Source organism: Mytilus edulis, chromosome 9, assembly GCF_963676685.1.
Source record: "Mytilus edulis chromosome 9, xbMytEdul2.2, whole genome shotgun sequence".
NCBI lineage: Eukaryota > Metazoa > Mollusca > Bivalvia > Mytilida > Mytilidae > Mytilus > Mytilus edulis.
Window position 1 is genome coordinate 2,528,440 of NC_092352.1, and position 20,315 is coordinate 2,548,754.

Consider the following 20,315-nt stretch of genomic DNA (forward strand, 5'->3'; position numbering starts at 1 on the left):
AACCACTGAATTACAGGCTCCTGACTTGGTACAGGCACATACATACAAAATGTGGCGGGGATACACATGTAAGCGTGATCCCTACCCTCCCCATAACCTGGGACAGTGTTGTAACAGTACAACATAAGAACGAACTATAAAAATCAGTTGAAAAAGGCTTAACTCATCAGATACATGTAGATACAAATAGAAATTCATCTAGCAAAAACGCAGTGTTGATGTGGCTTGGTACTTGTATATCCAAACCCAATTTACGATTTTGAACTAATTTAGCCTCTGTTCACTGAAAAGACAATACTTGCAATTTTGATTTGTAATTTAAAAAAATGCTATGGTTATTCCTATAGGGGAATTCGTATACGGGTACATTTTATGTATACTAAATATTATGTCGCAATAGAATACAAAGGGATATAACTACATAGAGACGGGTATATCTTATAGACGTGTAAGATGTCCATTTCGTATAAAAGGAAGATATCTATATACTAGCAGGAGACATCGTTGTGTATATCTTGTAGTGTTAGATGTCAATTTTCGAACGTAATGGAGATATGTTTGTACTTGTAGTAAATATGCAAGTACAATGGCCTTTCTTCCAACACAACTATAAAACGAGATTTCTACACTCTACGACTTTTTGTCAGAACAACACTATTCTATCTCAACACTCCCTTTGGGTCCTATTAGCTTTAGCTTTATTCTATAGTATCCCCACTACTTTATTCTATAGTATCCCCACTACTTTATTCTATAGTATCCCCACTACTTTATTCTATAGTAACCCCAATACTTTTCACTTATTTTTGCTGTAAAGTTATCAAACTTCTCTTACGAGTACTATGATTAAATTCACTTTAAACATCTTCAATTGAATTCAAAGAAACAAAAATGTAAATATATTAAAAAATTCGACATAAAAACTAAACTCTTTAATTTAAACTTGTTTACCCACTTTCTAATAAAGTGTACTATTTACAGAAAAGAGTAATTTGGTGAATTAAGTAATGTCCCAAAATCACTAAATTCGCTAAACAATGCTAAAAAGTAAACCAACAAAGTACCACAAATTCAAAACCATTTCAGATCTATATCTGTGCTTAAAACCTCACAGAATGAAACAATGTCATTTTTTTCTTAAAAAGCAAAAGGAAGTTTAACTCATAATATTGTCGTTATTGACTGACAATTTCCTTATAAATATGGAAACATTTTAGACAACTGTGTGACAATGTCATTGTGATATCATAGTTACTTTTTCGCAGATTACACGTGGAAAGTCGATCAACACTTCTACTTACACAGTTTTAATATCGTAAAGAAAAAATATACAATTGTATATTTATCATTTTATATTCGGAAAAAACAATTGATATGAATTCAAAATTTCTAAAATATTTCAAAAATATATATGCGTTTAAATGAACATAAGAACATACCTTTTCGTCAATAAGTGCTTGTGTAATATTTCTAACATTTATCCAGATTTATTAATAAGTACAAACATATACTTTGTTCCAATCCATTGAATTTAGTAAGAACAATTCCAAATGGATATTATCTTTATCCAGTGATTAAAAATCAAACCCTCATCTCTTCATGAAGTATTACTGATGGAAAGTAAATCCATTATGTTATAACGGCTGCTAATAACTAACAGACATCTATACAGAAATGTTTGTCTTTTGTTTATCCGACTGTTAAATCACTGTACACGATTCCAGATAAATAAACTGTATGTTCCTCTGTCCATTGGTCTGTAAAGTTATTGTGTACACTTCCCTAGAAATACTAAATTCAATTTGCCATGCCGTTGCATCACTCATCGATATTTAGTAATGGACAGTTAGCCGTCCGTATTCCTCTGCCAAACTTTCACTGTATCAAACATTTTAAAAGGAAAACTTCTCCGTCTTTTGTTTTTTTATTTCATTAATGTAAAGACAACATTATCTCGTAAAAATTAATTAACAGCACATTTGAGATGACTGGTAAAAGGATAAAGCCGTTATTTTCAATAGGAGTTAATGGTTCAAAAAACTAAGGATGAACCTATATTGGGATATTGATAGATCCTATAACTAAATCACCACTATGTTTTAAATTATGCAACATTTTCATAGGAAAGTGAAAATCTATTTGGCTATGAGTTGCATTACGCTTTCTATTATTCAGAAGTCTAGTAAATAACTGGCGGCTAATTCACCGAGCTGATCGACTGCCTGGAAAAAGTATACATAGATAATGAGAGATGAAACTTAAGGGGAGGAACCGCATGCATGATACACTAACATGTAATATTCTCTATTATCCGTCACGCTTGATTGATTAAACATAATTACAGGTACGTATCCGTATGCATTAAGTCACGCTTGATTGATTAAACATAATTACAGGTACGCTTAACTGTGAATGAGAAATAAGAAAAAGTCATTTGCTATTCTGTTAGTAGTAAAAAGTGAAAGACAATCATGATTCATCATCTATTTTTGAGATTGTTACTATGATATGGGAGATTCTAAAGGGACACATTCAAACCATGCCACAGATTCTAAACAATATCCTGATGTAGGAAACATTCTCCATAACTGAAAACACACCAGAAAACATAAACAGTAAAAACAATGGATGCATACACAGTGACTAGTTAAACTAAAATATTCTATTATACTTCATTTTTTCCATGGCGTTTCGGTTTGAAACTTTCTCTCAATTATTCAGTTTCGGGTGTCCACTCGGTATATTCCGTCTCTATTGCACATCATTCCAGATAGGACTTGTAAATAAAAGACCAATTGATTATATTTATACTTCACTACAGAAATACAATGCTTGAGAAATACAACTCTAAGGAAAGGCAATTCTGGAGAAATACAACTCTGAAGAAAGGCAATGCTGGAGAAATGCAACTCTGAAGAAAGGCAATTCTGTACAAATACAACCCCAAATTAAAATCTGGTGATATTCAACTCTAAAGAAACTCTTGCGAATGATACTAATGCTTAATACAACTCCGGAGAAATACAACTCCGGAGAAATACAACTATTGATGAAATACAACTCTGGAGAAAAACACTACTATAGAGAAATACATCTCCGGAGAAATAAAACACCTCTATAGAGAAATACAAATATGAAGAAATACAACTCTGGAGAAATAAAACTCTGGAGAAATACAACTCTGGAGAAATACAACTCTGGAGAAATACAGCTCTAGAGAAATACAACTCTAGAGAAATACAACTCTGGAGAAATACAACTCTGGAGAAACACAACTCTGAAGAAATACAACTCTGGAGAAATACAACTCTGGAGAAAGACAACACTAGAGAAATACAACTCAGGAGAAATACAACTCTGGAGAAATACAACTCTGGAAAAACACAACTCTTGAGAAATACAACTCAGGAAAAATGCAACTCTGGAGAAATACAACTCAGGAGAAATACAACTCTGGAGAAATACAACTCTGGAGAAACACAACTCTGGAGAAATACAACTCTGGAGAAATATCTCTATGGAGAAATACAACTCTGGAGGAGAAATACAACTCTGGAGGAGAAATACAACTCTGGAGGAGAAATACAACTCTGGAGAAATACAACTCTGGAGAAATACAACACTGGAGAAATACAACACTAGAGAAATACAACTCTGGAGAAATACAACTCTGAAGAAATACAACTCTGGAGAAACACAACTCTGGAGAAATACAACTCTGGAGAAATACAAATGTGGAGAAATACAACTCATGAGAAATATATCTCTGGAGAAATACAACTCTGGAGAAATATATCTCTACAGAAATACCATCCTAGAGAAAATACAACACTGGGAAGATATAACTCTGAGTAAATACAATCCTAGAGAAAATACAACCTGGGAAGATATTACTCTGAGTAAATACAACCCTGAGGAAATACAACTATGCAGAAATACAACCCTTGGGAAATACAACTCTGAAGAAATACAACTCTGAAGAAATACAACTCTGAAGAAATACAACTCTGAAGAAATGCAACTCTGAAAAAATACAGCTCTAGAGAATAACAACTCGTCGAAAACTCTGGAGAAACACAACTCTAGAGAAATACAACTCTGGAGAAATACAACTCTGGAATACTAGTATACGATGTCCTCCTGTATATAAGGTATTTTACAGGGACCCTACCATTTACAAAGAATTCACAGGCCGAAGCAGGACTGAAAAACTATGTGCTTAAAAGAATTGAGAAGAGCGTTATAGGAAGATTCGACAAAGTTTTTGTAAAGGATGAGGTCCAGTAAGACCTTTTTTTTGCACCAAAATATTGCAGTCTTACAAAATTGTTTGAATGTAAACTTTTAGCTATTTATTAATCTATCACAAAAACTTATTGAATCAACTGAAGTAGACCCTTTATGGTTTAAAAAGTGTCCAAAATCTTTCATCAGATGAACCTGAAGTTTGAGGCCAAAATCGGCCCTTCAAAGATATTATATGATATTATAGAACAGGGCAATCAGATCGACGAAACACCGGCAATACAATTAAATGTAAGCTGTTAGTTTTATCAATTTTAAAATATTTAAGAATACAGAAGACATAATAAAGGTTTATTCCATGCATAAAATCAACTGTATTTACAGCCAAGTAATATACTTTAAGTTATATCTTGAGTAAGAGAAAAAAAAAAGGAAATTAGATAAAAATTGTATATTTACACAAGACAGAAAAGATGTAGGCTAACACCCACTCTTCCTTATCATTCATTTTATATAAACATTCAATTTACTAGTAAAAATTGACTTGGCGACAAGGAAACATCAGCCGTTAAGATCATGTAAATATAACAATATTTTCTTAGAATGCATACTGTTTACTTGTACTTAAGATAGAATCGTTTTCCTTTTATCTATTATTTTACCTCACCATCCGCCATTATTGAGTATTATATAGCTCTTGTGATATTTCTACGACTCGAGGGGACTACTAGTTTGGATTCCGATTACCAGTGATACTTTCGTAATATTTTAATACATAAGGGTAGTTGTTCACAAATTCATGCTACTGTAAGCTTTTCTACGGATTGTCTGAGTCTTCCTTTATCTTTATCATTGTGTAGTTTATGCAAGTAACCATCACTTCAAAACCCGGTTTTATCCACCAGTTCTACATTTGAAAATGCCTGTACCAAGTCAAGAATATGACAGTTCTTGTCCATTCGTTTTTTATGTGTTTTGTTATTTGATTTTGCCATGTGATTATGGAGTATTTTTGTGATTTTAGTTTTTTTCAAGTAATGTGGGTTTGGTTCAACAAGATTGTGGACATACAATTCCAGGACTATACTAGTAGTGCATTTTTGCAACTTATCTTCAGTTAAGTTTAAGCGAAGAATTGTTTAGTTCGCCTCGATTTTTGTTATCTTGTTTATTTTTGTAGAAATAATAAAATGTGTTAAAATTTTCCGATTGTATACATGTATTTGTATTGACACGAATATACTGTAATTATGTTTATGCTGCTTTAGATTTGTGTGTGATGTTTTGTTGTTTGTCTTCCCGTCCTGTTTACTTTGGCAATGGTGTTTTCTGTTCAGATTAATATATTGACCAGTACTTCTCCGACGGATTGAGTATAAGACGTCATAGGCAGTCTGGTTGACGCATGACCTTGTTCAATGCCAAATGATACATTTGTGTAAGTATATAAGTACGATTTATATCATCTACCACAATTCGAGACATTATATGGATATAGACTATGAAAGTACAGCTATATTAGCGATTGAGTGACTTTTGCTCTTATCATACCCACAGGCTTTCCATACATTTCACATTTTGTTCTATGAAAGACTGATAAAACGTTTGTTAACTGTTCCCCTGATATTGTTTAGGATTTACCGTAAACCAGCCGACAAATAAATGCTTCCTGTCAGCACATGACGGACGATACGAGGTTCCGATCGATATCTGGTGACATCAAGATCAAATAAGGAGTATTTGTAACATTTTTATTGTTTCTGAAGCCTCGTGGCCATAACTTATATCCTAATTATAGACAATATGTTGTCAACCTTTCTCACTTTGTCTTAACTGTGTTTCTAATCCCAGTATAAACTCTTCAGATTTCTCTCCGGGATTTTTTAAAGAATGTAAACAAAACTTCATTAATTAAAGTTTTAACAATATTTTACTAAGTTGAAGTTGTTTTAATCAATATAACCCTATCTCCGTCTGGCTGTCGTAGATCAAACAGTCTTGAGCATGTAACCCGTCTGAACAAATATTGACCAATTTGTGTATATATACCTCTAGACAAGTACACTGAATTGTCCACGCTTCATTTCTGAAAAAGGGGCAATTGTATGTTATACATACAATAAATCAAAATCCCATTATGTTCAATGCAGGAAGACTATTTAAAGTCTATAAAAAGTGCAGCGTTTCATGCTTGTTGCGAAAGCTTTGGGTTGTGCAACATAAAAAGTTAAATCTTCCAGGGGCAACTACACGTTTATTTAACTAGATCTTAATGACGTCATACGCGTTCTTACGAGGGAGGAAGAATAAGAAAGATGCTAGTTTTGTCACCAAATAATTGTTCGAGGGGATTGTATTAGACAACATTTCTTTATCATTATCCAAATATTCTGGTTATCAACTATCATTAAAGAAAATGTCTGCCTCATTAGTTTGGAAGCAATGAACATTTATTTTGTACATAGATTATATTCATCATCGCCGTATAATCGAAAATAGTTCAGGATACCCAGTACATGTAGTTCGTAGCAACATATTAATACACTGAGTTCTATTACAATCACATTGTGGTAATTTCATCAAGGCGTTTGTTCAGATAAATATCATTTATCAAGCATTAGTTGGTTGGTGATACAAATGTACACATCATGCAGTTTTACTAATTTCTTGAAAGCTGATTGCGAACACTTAAATCGTTAATGCACTTACATTCTCTAACTCGGCCATTATACGCTACCAAAATAGAATGTTAGTTTGATATATCGAAAAAAGATTGAATTAAAATGTGACAGCCTTTACACTTTTGAATGAGGAGAGAAACATCGTAACACAGTTAGCATGGTTAATGTCGGTACCATTCATTTGTTAGAAGGATATCAACACAATTTAAAGAAAATTAGATGGTTCCAATACATTTAAATTTGTTCTGCGATGTTCGTTCACACAAAACGGTTACTATTATCTTAAAGACATCAGTTACAATTACGTTTTCACCAAATTAATCTCTTTATTTAATTTTTTCGTGAAGTCTTTTCGAGCAAAATCTCTTTACAACAAAATATTTGAAACCCATATTACAGAATTAAGAGCAGCGTTGATATAATTAAAATTCGCGGAATGCCAATTTCATTTATAGGTAATTTGCTGTTACGTCACTCGAGCGTCGATTGGAAAAATAAGCACCACATCAAAGAGCGTCCATTAAGCTCAGATCGTATCTCTATTACAGAGTTATCGGTCTTTTAAATGAAATTATTTCAATTTTATAGATGCTTCAGTTGACAGCCTATTAAGAAAAACATAGGAAGGGGGGAAGTTTATGTTCTAACTGAATACGTTGATGATTTTTTTCTGATTTATTTGCAATGAAGCAAAGTACAATTGTTAAAAATTCATTTGCTAAGAGTTCCCATCATTACAATAAAGTGTCAAATGATGCTGAAAGACGTAACAAACGGACGTTTTCATTCATTAACCTGATGAAGTAAGACGCTAATAAATCACTTGATCAACACTATACGGAGATCTAAATAATGGAACAAAGGCGGTGTAGACACAATATATACAACTGAATAAGGAAACTGGACGGAGTGCACATAAAAATAACACTAAAGATATGGCACGTCTGTACAAAGCACTTGTCGGAAATAAACTTCACCAGTAACAACAAGCCCGAAAAGCCAAGTAAAAATACAAATTTGAATTTTTGAAGTTATATATAATAAGGAGACATATAAAGAATACGATAAACCAATACATCTAAGTTCGACAAAATGAACAGAACACACGACTGAACTTGGCAACGAAATGGAACAAAAACTGTGTAGATTCAGTACACATGACTTTCAAAGGTCAACACAATTGAACTAAGGTGGTGTAGACATAATATACATGACTTGTAATTGCAATTAATTGGAACTTAAGCGAAGAAGACATAACACACATAACTATCTTAACAAGGTTGTAACTAAAACAGTGACAGTGTAGACAGTGGAGACACAATATACATGAGTGTAAAACAAATAGTCTATCATTCTGTCTACATCCCATATAGTGTAATTCCCTTCTTTTTACTCTAGTATCGTCAGTTCGTTGTCATTTATTTATCTTGCAGATTTTTATCTGATCTTAGCATTTCGGCTTTGAGCATCCAGTTATATCTGAAATAAGCATTTCGGCTTTGACCTTGCAGTTATATCTGAACTAACCAAGTAAGTATCCTGACGTCAGTTTAATAATTACAATATTGGTAAGTATCCTGACATCAGTTTAATAATTACAATATTGGTAAGTATCCTGACATCAGTTTAATAATTACAATATTGGTAAGTATCCTGACATCACTTTAATAATTACAACATTTGGTAAGTATGCTTTGTTGCAGTAAGCTTCCGAGGGTCGTAAAAATCATAAATATATCTTTATTATCTGATAAATGAAATTAACGACAAAAGTCACATAGAAAATTCTATCTTTTAATATTAAATAGATTTTAGTAGCCATAAATCTTTTTAAGTAATGTGGTGATGACACGATAATTTTCTTTAACATGACAATATCTTTGAATTGCTTAAAACGCAAGGGATATGGAAACTGCATTGGCGGATCTAGGGGGGGGGGGGGCGGTTCCGGGGGTTGGAACCCCCCTAATTTTTGGCCGATCAATGCATATGAATGGGGACATATAGTTTGAACCCCCCCCCCCCCCTTTTTGTCCTGGGTTGAGACCCCCCTTTTTTAAATGGCTGGATCCGCCCCTGAAAAGTGATATATAATGTGGAAACTAATGGAAATATTAAGGTTCAAAGCTCATTTTTTAAAAGGCACAGATGACACAGAGGCAGAAAATAAAATATCATTAGTCAAAGAAATATAGCAACAAGATAAAAGAAGAAAAAAGACTGAACGATAAGATTGAAAACACAGATCAGAAACAATTTTAATATGCATGTGCTCCGAAAGGTATATTATATTATAAGTACATTTACATGTACTGATGTAGTTTCTATATGCGGTTTGGTTGTTTTTAGTGTTCAAATATCCCGGTCTGGTACACGTGTTTAACAGAGGTTTGAAAATCAATTGAATCATCATTTTTTTTTTCTGAAATGAAATGCATTGTAAAGTAGGACTACGTTATAAATATACAATGATTATTCTTGTACCTAAACATCAATACAAATAATAGTTAAATTTATCACATTATGAAATGTTTCAATATGAGAGTACTCACGTTTGCTGCATTTAATTTTTAGATAAATGAACAGATTTTTATTAAATATAATAACAAACAATTATTTAAATATTTGTACAACCTGTGCCATTATTTATTTTCATCAAATAAAAGGCATCCTTTCACATTCTATAAATATTAATCAAATGATACACTCAATATTTGTTTATAGAAAACTCGCTTTCAAAAGACGAGTATTGCTATGTGTACATTGTCAATATTTTGTAATGTATTTAAAATTAGTTGAACACTTCATGCAATAAATAATCTAAACAGTGGTTACAATTTGTAATCTCAAGTGTATAATGTCACAGGGCTATTTTGTCGACAATATTTCTGATAAAAAAATATCAAAAAAAGCTTTGAACGATTCAAATAAAATGAGAAAAATTATAATTAAAATTTCCACGAAAATCAGCTCAAGGCGCAATCTCAATTATCAATGCCCTTGTTTTGAATCAGACCCTTTAAATAAGACCATATTCCCCTTTTAACGCTTTGTAATTAATAAAACAATCATACTACTGTACCATAGACAACACTGTTGGTTCCCATCAACGTTCATTCTGATCAATGTAAGAAAAAGTTCATGTAGATTGATTTCATATAATTTTTAAAGGATGGTTTAATCGACTTTAACATGCAAATCTTATATTTTTAAGAGATGGTTGATTAAAAAAATGAAAATATGTTGTGTTTTTGCATAGTTGTTTTGAAATATGTTGCATTAAGGTTCTCTTGTCACGATTTTTAAAACACTCCCATGTTAGCTAGATATTGATAACGAACTCTGGTTACGACAGAAACTCTATGACTCAGTCTGAATTGTTGTACAGTGAGTTGGCCCTGATGTGAAGGAGCTCTGATCACTGTACAACCAGTTGATAATGTCATGGTTTGGTCATTGTAAAGTGAGTTGGCCCTGATGTGAAGGAGCTCTGATCACTGTACAAACAGTTGATATAATGTCATGGTTTGGTCATTGTAAAGTGAGTTGGCCCTGATGTGAAGGAGCTCTGATCACTGTACAAACAGTTGATATAATGTCATGGTTTGGTCATTGTAAAGTGAGTTGGCCCTGATGTGAAGGAGCTCTGATCACTGTACAACCAGTTGATAATGTCATGGTTTGGTCATTGTAAAGTGAGTTGGCCCTGATGTGAAGGAGCTCTGATCACTGTACAACCAGTTGATAATGTCATGGTTTGGTCATTGTAAAGTAAGTTGGCCCTGATGTGGAGGAGCTCTGATCACTGTACAAACAGTTGATATAATGTCATGGTTTGGTCATTGTAAAGTGAGTTGGCCCTGATGTGAAGGAGCTCTGATCACTGTACAACCAGTTGATAATGCCATGGTTTGGTCATTGTAAAGTGAGTTGGTCCTGATGTGGAGGAGCTCTGATCACTGTACAAACAGTTGATATAATGTCATGGTTTGGTCATTGTAAAGTGAGTTGGTCCTGATGTGAAGGAGCTCTGATCACTGTACAACCAGTTGATAATGTCATGGTTTGGTCATTGTAAAGTGAGTTGGTCCTGATGTGAAGGAGCTCTGATCACTGTACAAACAGTTGATAATGTCATGGTTTGATCATTGTAAAGTGAGTTGGTCCTGATGTGAAGGAGCTCTGATCACTGTACAAACAGTTGATAATGTCATGGTTTGGTCATTGTGAAGTTGAAGTAAAATTCTACCATTCTCGTATGGAGTATACAATTCTTAACTCATACGATATTCAAGATCTTACAGCTACTACTAATACTGTGTAATACGTCATCGGTGGAAGAGCAAAAAACTAATGTGATGAAGTTGGTCATAGAACGTCTCGTCTTTTTTCTAAAAAAAACAAACCAGGAAGGTACAATAACTAAATGGATAAATATAATCAGTATCAACTTCACAAATAATACAGGATTTCCTTGAGTTACATATTCTAGGCGCTGACGTTGTGAATCATTTTATTTGTTTTGCAGTTTTCTCTTTATTTGTCTAAGAACCAAAAAAGAGATGGAAGATACTAAAAGAATACGTTCCTCTTTGTTGTATGATTTAATACGTTCCTCTTGGTTGTATGATTACGTTCCTCTTGGTTGTATGATTTAATACGTTCCTCTTGGTTGTATGATTTGCAACGTTCCTCTTGGTTGTATGATTACGTTCCTCTTGGTTGTATGATTACGTTCCTCTTGGTTGTATGATTTAATACGTTCCTCTTGGTTGTATGATTTGCAACGTTCCTCTTGGTTGTATGATTTAATACGTTCCTCTTAGTTGTATGATTACGTTCCTCTTGGTTGTATGATTTAATACGTTCCTCTTGGTTGTATGATTTAATACGTTCCTCTTGGTTGTATGATTTGCAACGTGGTTCGTTTTTTTAGCATTCTGATTTTGGGGATTTTGGCTTGGGGCGTTGAGATATTTCTACATGTCAATGTATATCGTATACAATTGTAATGTTAGAGGAACACATTATATGATTTTCACCACACAAGATCTATTTATAAATTCTTGATATTTAACTGAAAGTAATTGTCATTCAGTAAACCATTAGTTATTTTTAGTAAACATTTTTTTCTATACTAATAACTCAGGTGTCAACATCATCAAAACTGATAAACAATCTTTTATTTTTTTTTCATTTCTGATTACATCCAATTAAAATTGTTGACTTTAGATAAAAGAGATGTGTTTTTGCTTCATGATGTTTTTGTTTGATTAGCTATTTTTGCATCGCGTATCAAACAAGTTTATGGTACTGCTGGTTACTGCAGAGAAGTTGTAATGAAAACAAATCAACAAGGTGTTTCTTTTCATTTGGACGGATTTTATTAATTAACATCGGTATAAATGATTCATCAACATGGTGATTGGTTTTTTCATGAAATAAAAAACTGCTTTGGGAATACACTGCTATATCAATTTCACTGACCGTCTTATTTAGTGCAAGAATTTGGGTAGTAAATGTCAAGAACCAGAGGTTGTAAAAAGGTTTTAATTTTCATTGGAATGTTTCACGTTTTCCCTTCGGTGACCATGCATCAGTTGGACTTACTGTGTACTAAATAAACCATTCCACTAGATTACCAATGAAGTATTACACGATAGGGTTAAATTAAAATTAGAAGCAAAAATGGGTAAACAAGACAACGTAACAACATAGGCCAAACGATGAGAATCCTTTAGTCATATAGTAAATTAAATACAGATTTACTCCAAATATGAAAAAAATACAGTGCAATATTTCACGTGTTTATAGATAACTCCGCTGATAAATCTTCACTTGATCATATAAACTGTTAATTTGACAAACATCGTAAACAGTTCAGAAAATACAAACAACACAAGTGCTTGCAATTCCGGTAAAAATGTAAATGATTTGCACGGATTTAAATATTTTCCACCGAACATAAAGATTCACTATTTTTCAGATATAGCATATGGAACCAATATTAAAGTAGAGGCTCATTGTGCAATCTTGATTCCTTGATTCAGAGACATATAATATATATATATGTATTATATGTCTCTGCTTGATTCAATACACTGACTGATTCTTTCAAAAAAACATTTCCCATTCACGACATTCGTTAACAGAACTTTACGATATAACTATTAGGTGTATAAGCAGTTGTCTGCATGAAATGCATGAAAGTAACAATGACTACGCAAAAATTGACAATGACTAAGAATTTTATATAGTGAATACATTGTTTTATCTTTTGGTAAAGGAACATAAATTTCTTCAAGCCATATTACATAATGTTCATATCATATGTTCCATTTTAGAACCATCTTAATACCGCCATTGACTTGCAGCATATTTATCTTTGTTAAACTAAATGGACTCGATTGATACCAATATTAAAAAGTCCGTTTCTACGGGTAAAAGGACAGTTTAATGATAAAAAGGTCTACAAATAAATTTCAATCACATTCATGAATACAAACATATACACACTGAATTTGGGGGAAAATAAATTGGCTATTCTCTCTTTTCCTAATCGCCTCGATGTTAGATATAACATGAATCTATCTAGCTCTCACAGTCAAAATATGTAAGCAACCAATCGACTTTACCTAAGGAAACGACCATCTAACTGCAAGCGGGGCTTGGGGATTATGTTTTCTTCTTCTAACAAGCAGATGATCAAATAAAATATTCTGAATTCAGATTTTCCCCATACAAAGTGTAAAATTTGAAAAAAATAATTTAATTCATAGCGTCGAAAAACTAAAAAAAAAAAAAGAAGACTTGTTAGCGCTTTGTGCGAAAAAACAAATCTGACTCCGACAAAAAAAATATTACTTTCACTTTTATTACTTTTTAATGTTAAATGTCAATTTTGCAATAGATCTAGTTCACACGTTTATTATATGATAGCCCTACCTGATACAGCTTCACTGTTTTGATGATAAACTGAAAGTGATTTAAAGTAAAATGTAGACTGAAAGTGGTTAAAGGAAAATAAATTGAAATTATTTGCTCTAGATTTTCTAGTATATAATTAGGATAATTAAGTCTTTTATGCGAACTTGAGAAAATTAAACATTGAACATAAAAGAATTCACTTACCTACCTTTCTTCATGTTTACTTTTTGATTTACACTAATTTGTACCTTACGTGTGTAACAGGTGCCCGTTCTAAAGATCACAATTAAATTACTACCCGTGAGTCTGCAATTCACATGCATCACTCAAAAAATAACCAACACATGTAATAAAGAAATGTTTGCATCTAACAAATCAATTAATTGTTGATGTGTGATGTGTAGAAATATTTAACACATGAAGTTCGTCCCTGTGGACCAAACCTATAGATGGTATATACATTCACAGTCAATATATCATACAGGACCTAATCAAACGGTCTAATGGATCTATTCACTCTGACAACTTGTTGCTGTAGACACTATACATTTGTCATCAAATATTTGGTGCTTATTTTTATTGCGATAATGCAGAGTTATAAAACCTGCAAGTTATCCATAAATCAAAACTAGATTAAATTAGCATCACGAATATGGCCTTGTGTTGTTTTCTAATGTAATATGCTGCTCTTTGAGTCTGGTGTAATCATTTTACCTACATTTTATATTTTATATAAAGTTAATTGATGATATTAAATTACAGTTTTTGAAGTACTTTGCGAAAAATTTAACCGTTTGGGAAGGGACATAAAGCGGATTCGACACAAGACGTTAGACAAAATTAACATATTACCATAACTCGATATCTGCGTCAATTATTTACATCTGAATTTCAAAATCTCAACGGAAATAAACCTTTGATCTTTTACTGAATACAGCTGTACCAGAAACACGTGTCTTGCACACAGAAATTCGTTAAAATAAGTAAAAGATATAGAACGATCATACAGTAAAAACAATATTGTTCCTGTACAGAAGCGCATTCTCATCTTGGACTCTCGGGGTAGAGTGTACTTGTAGTTATTTGTCTCAAAAGTTAAGCCGTAGACTCGCACGTCATCGTGATATCGAAAATATCACTTATTAATAAATAGACAAAGATTATTCAATACTCCGGTTAACCCGAAATGCATCTTTTAGTACATAACATTATATCACCATGTCACTTTATATTCAGAAGAACCAGTACTCCTATGAAGTTCAATTAAAAGACTTTCGGCTTTGAAGAGTAAAAAATGAAAACAGGCTTAACAGCATTTTATAAATTTCATGCTTCTACAGCGCTTTTATTGGTATACCATCATCACGGACTCTCCAAGTCGAATTTGTGAAAGCCAATGTTGTATAAAAACCGAAAACAGTTGACAAAACGCACATACCAATAATAGCCTAATTTAATCTATGTTTGACGGAGTTAAAGTCTTAGTTTCTTACTAAAAACTCAAATATTAACGGACAATTTTATAAAAGTTTGTTATTGGTCATGTCAGTACTGAAGTATTAACTACTGTCTGAACTGATGAAAATTACCGGAGAGAGCGGCAGTCTACCAGTAGCGGTATAGGACACAGTGATGCAAACAGAGAAAACAACATTTTATAAATTTTATGCAGTCAACAATATAATTTGAAAACTTTAACAGATGTCTTATAAAATGTATAACACGTTAAATTTCACAAAAGCCTTTAAATGCATATATAGTACTTCACTTATGCCAATTTATATTCTTTAAAGTCGCTTGCTTTAAACGTTGCTATTTAAGTTTTCCTTTTGTGCCACACATTGAGATAAGTGTTGTTTTTACACAGGTGATTTATAGCGTTTCCTAAACTTTAAAAAATCTTTTAAATCTTTTCAAATAACTACATGACACGTTGATCTTACGGATTCACAGAATAGACAAAGAGTTTAGGGAACAAACATTTAGCACGAGGGGAAGTTGTTAAATTTAACTAACAGTTGTGGTATATTCAAATTTATTTAATCTTTAAATCAGGTACATTCATTTAAACAAGTGTGAAAACTTAATAAACATAAACCAAATAGTATCAAAGAGATCAAGTAACCTTTTTATATCTGTGCAGGTAATTAACAACCATTAAAGAGTAACATCTACCGCCGTAAAATCTCAAGTGTTCACTTAACAATCATGTTCTCATCTATTTATAGGAGAGGAGTCATCTTCAACACAATGTATTTACAAAACATCTGAAAGTACAATGAAAACATAGCACTTATTAATTCAATTCCAGCGCACTGCGAACGATTTATGTAGATATATAACGGTGTTCCATTGAACTACAAAACATGCTCTTCAATAATTAAAAATCGGCAAACAGTTGGTGTAATGTTATCACAGCGACCTACTACAAGTATGTACGTGACTTATAAAAAGGTCAACGTCATTTCAAGTTTTGTTAACCCCATTTGTTTGATTCAATATTACATAAATACCTTTAATGATATAAGCAACTTAGTGCACAGTAAGAATGACTTTAACACACTAAAGATAAACACTTTACTGGAAAGACTTGAAATACATACTATCAATAAAAAAAAATGTCACCATTTTCATAGTTATATCATGAACAGTAAAAAGTTGAGTTCTCTCGAGTTAAGCCAATTTGAAATAGAAAATACTAAAATACGATTATATATTAAAAAAGAATAGTAAATGTACAATTAAGACAACAAAAACAAACCAGAAAATAAACATACCCATGATTTTAATTTCAACAAAACACAGCAAACGAATGGTTGCAATCTAAATACAAAAGAACAATAACCATTTGTTGTTATTTTCTCGACAAGACTTTCTATTGAACCCCCTTCATTTTTAAATGTTTCCGTTATTCCGTAAAAGAATAAAATTGAGAATGAAAATGGGGAATGTGTCAAAAAGACAACAGCCAAACCACAAAACAGACAACAGCAGGAGGTCACCAATAGGTCTCCAATGCAGCGAGAAACTCCCGCACCCGGAGGCGTCACTAAGCTGGCCTCCTAACACATATATGTACTAGTTCAGTGATAATATACGTCGTACTAAACTCCGAATTATACACAAGAACTAAAATCAAAATTCATACAAGACTCAAAGGCCAGAGGCTCCTGACTTGGGACAGGCGCAAAAATGCGGCGGGGTTAAACACGTTTTTTGAGATCTTAACCCTCCCTTGTATTTTCATTTTCTCATTGCTCTTTACGTGTTGGGGCACCATGCATCCATTCCAACAAGATACTTGATTCCTCCATTATATTAACACCTCATTATATCAGTAGGGGGAGGGCACCATGCATCCATTCCAATAAGATACTTGATTCCTCCATTATATTAACACCTCATTATATCAGTAGGGGGAGGGCACCATGCATCCATTCCAATAAGATACTTGATTCCTCCATTATATTAACACCTCATTATATCAGTAGGGGGGAGGGCACCATGCATCCATTCCAACAAGATACTTGATTCCTCCATTATATCAACACCTCATTATATCAGTAGGGGGAGGGCACCATGCATCCATTCCAACAAGATACTTGATTCCTACATTATAAAACACCTCATTATATCAGTAGTTGCCACTTATATATACGTAACTTTATATTACATGCTGCCACTTATATATACGTAACTTTATTTTACATGCATGGCGACAGAAATAAGAAGGTCAATGGAAAATCAGAACAATTATTTGAAAATGAGGATGTGTTCATTTCATGTTATGAATTCACTTAAGCACTAATAATTGAAGATTAATGGGGAAATTTGGCATAAATATAATTCAAAGCTCATCTATGGAGTATTGATTGGTAGATGATGTAGACAGGAAACTGATTTCTGAACAGGAATAGATTATTTCATCTAAATGACTACTCAGCTTTTACAGACTCGCTCTATTCTAAATCAAATCTAAACGGGAAATTAAATTCCAGAAAATTGGCCTTAATTTGACATTTTTTAACGACGCCTATATCTTGAACAAATTAATAATCTTGATGAATGCAAGGCGAACGAGTTTTATTTAGAGTCAAGGGTGTACTGCTTGTCATAAAGATGTTGACGTTAATGAAATGGCACCGTCGTTTATGACTGACGTAAATGACTGCTTGGGAAGAAATGAAAACGAAAATAAGTTTGCAAGTAGTGTAATCGCAAACAAATAAATCAATAGAATATTCTATAAATATCTCAAACTAAAAAGGGGGTTTACGCAGTTTGTAAAGGGAACGGTAATTAGCAAAATGTTAATGTTAATAAGTTAAAAAATTAAGGACTCAGGATATTTCTAATAATTCTGCGCCGTCTAGCTGAACGTACTTATTTTGTATTTTTGTGATATTTGATAGTTTATGCTGATATATATTACGTTCATGGGGAATTTTACGTCTTACCAGGTCGAAATTCTCACAGAACTTTATGAAGGGCATTTTGAGTGACACTTTGGAAGATGAACATTGCATATCTAAAATGAGGTTTTTTCAGTTGCTATCTTTGTGCTTTCTTTATCCCCAGTAACACACGAAGGGTGAACTATCTTAACAACTTATTTGGGATAATTTTTCATGAAACCCTTTAACAAACGTTATATGTTGCTGAACACAATCAATATTGTTGTTCTCTTTTCGTTTAATCTTTATATTTAGAGTATTTGTAAGAAGATATATTCAGAAATCTCAGCTGATTTATATATTTTGAATTATGAGATTAAAAAACATTGATCTATGATAAAAGAGATAGTTTGTAATAAAAAAAATAAGAAATAGGAAACTTCTTTAACAACCTTACAGTAGAAGTTGGATGCTGAATGTATATAAAGTTTCCAAACTAAATTAGGAAGAAATGTTTGTAATTAGACTATAACTTAACCATATACAACATGGCAGTTTTACACGTCAGGACGCTGTAATTCTACTTTCTAATTTCATCCTTTGATTTATGATTCGCCATCATCGCGATAAAAATCTTTGCTGGAAAATTATTTATTGTTTTTGGATGGCGAATATCCCTACAGAACGCTGATTACGTAATGCTTAGATAAAAAATCATTAACAACGTACGTTATATCTGATCATACATCAAACGCTGGTACAATGCACTACCATTTTATAATTCAATAATTTGAGAGAAAATACAAATGAAATTTAAATTGATTTCATCTATCTACGTAAGACAAACATCACGTGACCAATATGTACCTTTGTAATTTGTGAAAATTGCTTTCTCTGACTTACAACTTGTTACAAGGACAATAATGTCAGATAGGTAGTATATAAGAGGAATATAAAAAATATAAATAATTCATTTGAAAAATATATAGAAGGAAATCAGTTTTAAAAAGATGAAATACTCCGGCAACCAGGGATTATTCGATATCTTGAATTGAGAGATGTCATTTTTATATTTATCACTTCATGACCATCCCAATAGTGGTGACTTTTTTGTATATGCAACTATAGCTGTCTTTGATATTTTGACCAATCAGAATTGTGAAAGACATTTACAAAAAGGTCAGAAAGCTGGGATGGTTTTTTAAAAGTCAGCACCACCTTTCAAACATGTTTTCGAGCCCTTTCTGATCTTTTCTGTTATGATTGTAGAATATGTTCAGACGTCTTAGATTTCAATGAATATGAAGCTTCCGTTACTTAAACATCTGATGGCTTTATATCATTATCATTTTTTTTTTACATTATACCAAACTTTTCGTAAATTTAAAACATTTACAACAACCCTAACAAAGAGCAGACAGCATTCGAAGGCCCAGAATGGGTCTTCAACGCAGCGAGAAAATCCCGCACCTGGAGGTGGTCCCCAGCTGGCCCCTAAATGAAATGTTTACTAGGTCAGTGAAAATGGACGTCACACTAAACTCCAAAACATATAAATGAACTTAAATTTAAAAAAATATATACAAACTAACAAATGACAGAGGCGGGGTTAAACATGTGTTGTGAGATCTAAACCCTCCCCCTATACCTCTAGATCTAAACCCTCCCCCTATACCTCTAGCCATTGTAGAATAAACAAACACATAATGATATAGCATAGGTTACTATATAAAAAAAACAGCACTTTTACAGTGTACATGTACATACGCAATGTGATGGTACCATTCACAACAAACATGTACCACGTTCTATATGTGTCTTATAATTGAAAAAAAAGATTGTGTACCCATTTGGTCGTCGTCCATCATAATGTTTTTTTGGTTATGTTATGTCAGTTTTAAATCAGACTGTTAGTTTTCTCATTTGCTTTTGTATTATGAATTGTTATACCGGGGTCAGGTAAACCTTAAATTACTTAATGGTCTGAGACTTTCTCATTGTTGAAGGTCTTACAGTGACCTTTAGTTGTATAGTTTATCTATCTTTGATCTTTGGTTGCTGTTGTCTC

The 20,315-nt window shown here is 32.7% G+C and overlaps 1 protein-coding gene across 6 annotated transcripts in view; it reads right to left on the reverse strand.

Moving 5' to 3' along the window:
- The window catches only part of LOC139487450 (neuronal acetylcholine receptor subunit alpha-10-like), a 122,640-nt gene that overhangs the window by 65,170 nt on the left and 37,155 nt on the right, over positions 1-20,315 (reverse strand). The window contains exon 1 of one of the 6 annotated variants that reach the window (XM_071272234.1): positions 1,440-2,220. The exons of 3 other annotated variants lie outside the window; for them this stretch is intronic. In XM_071272234.1, the coding sequence (XP_071128335.1) occupies positions 1,440-1,477 (38 nt within the window). In that variant the 5' untranslated portion in view covers positions 1,478-2,220. Of the gene's footprint in view, positions 1-1,439; positions 2,221-20,315 lie in introns of those variants that run through there. 2 more of the 6 variants (XM_071272235.1, XM_071272236.1) reach the window with 2 other exon arrangements.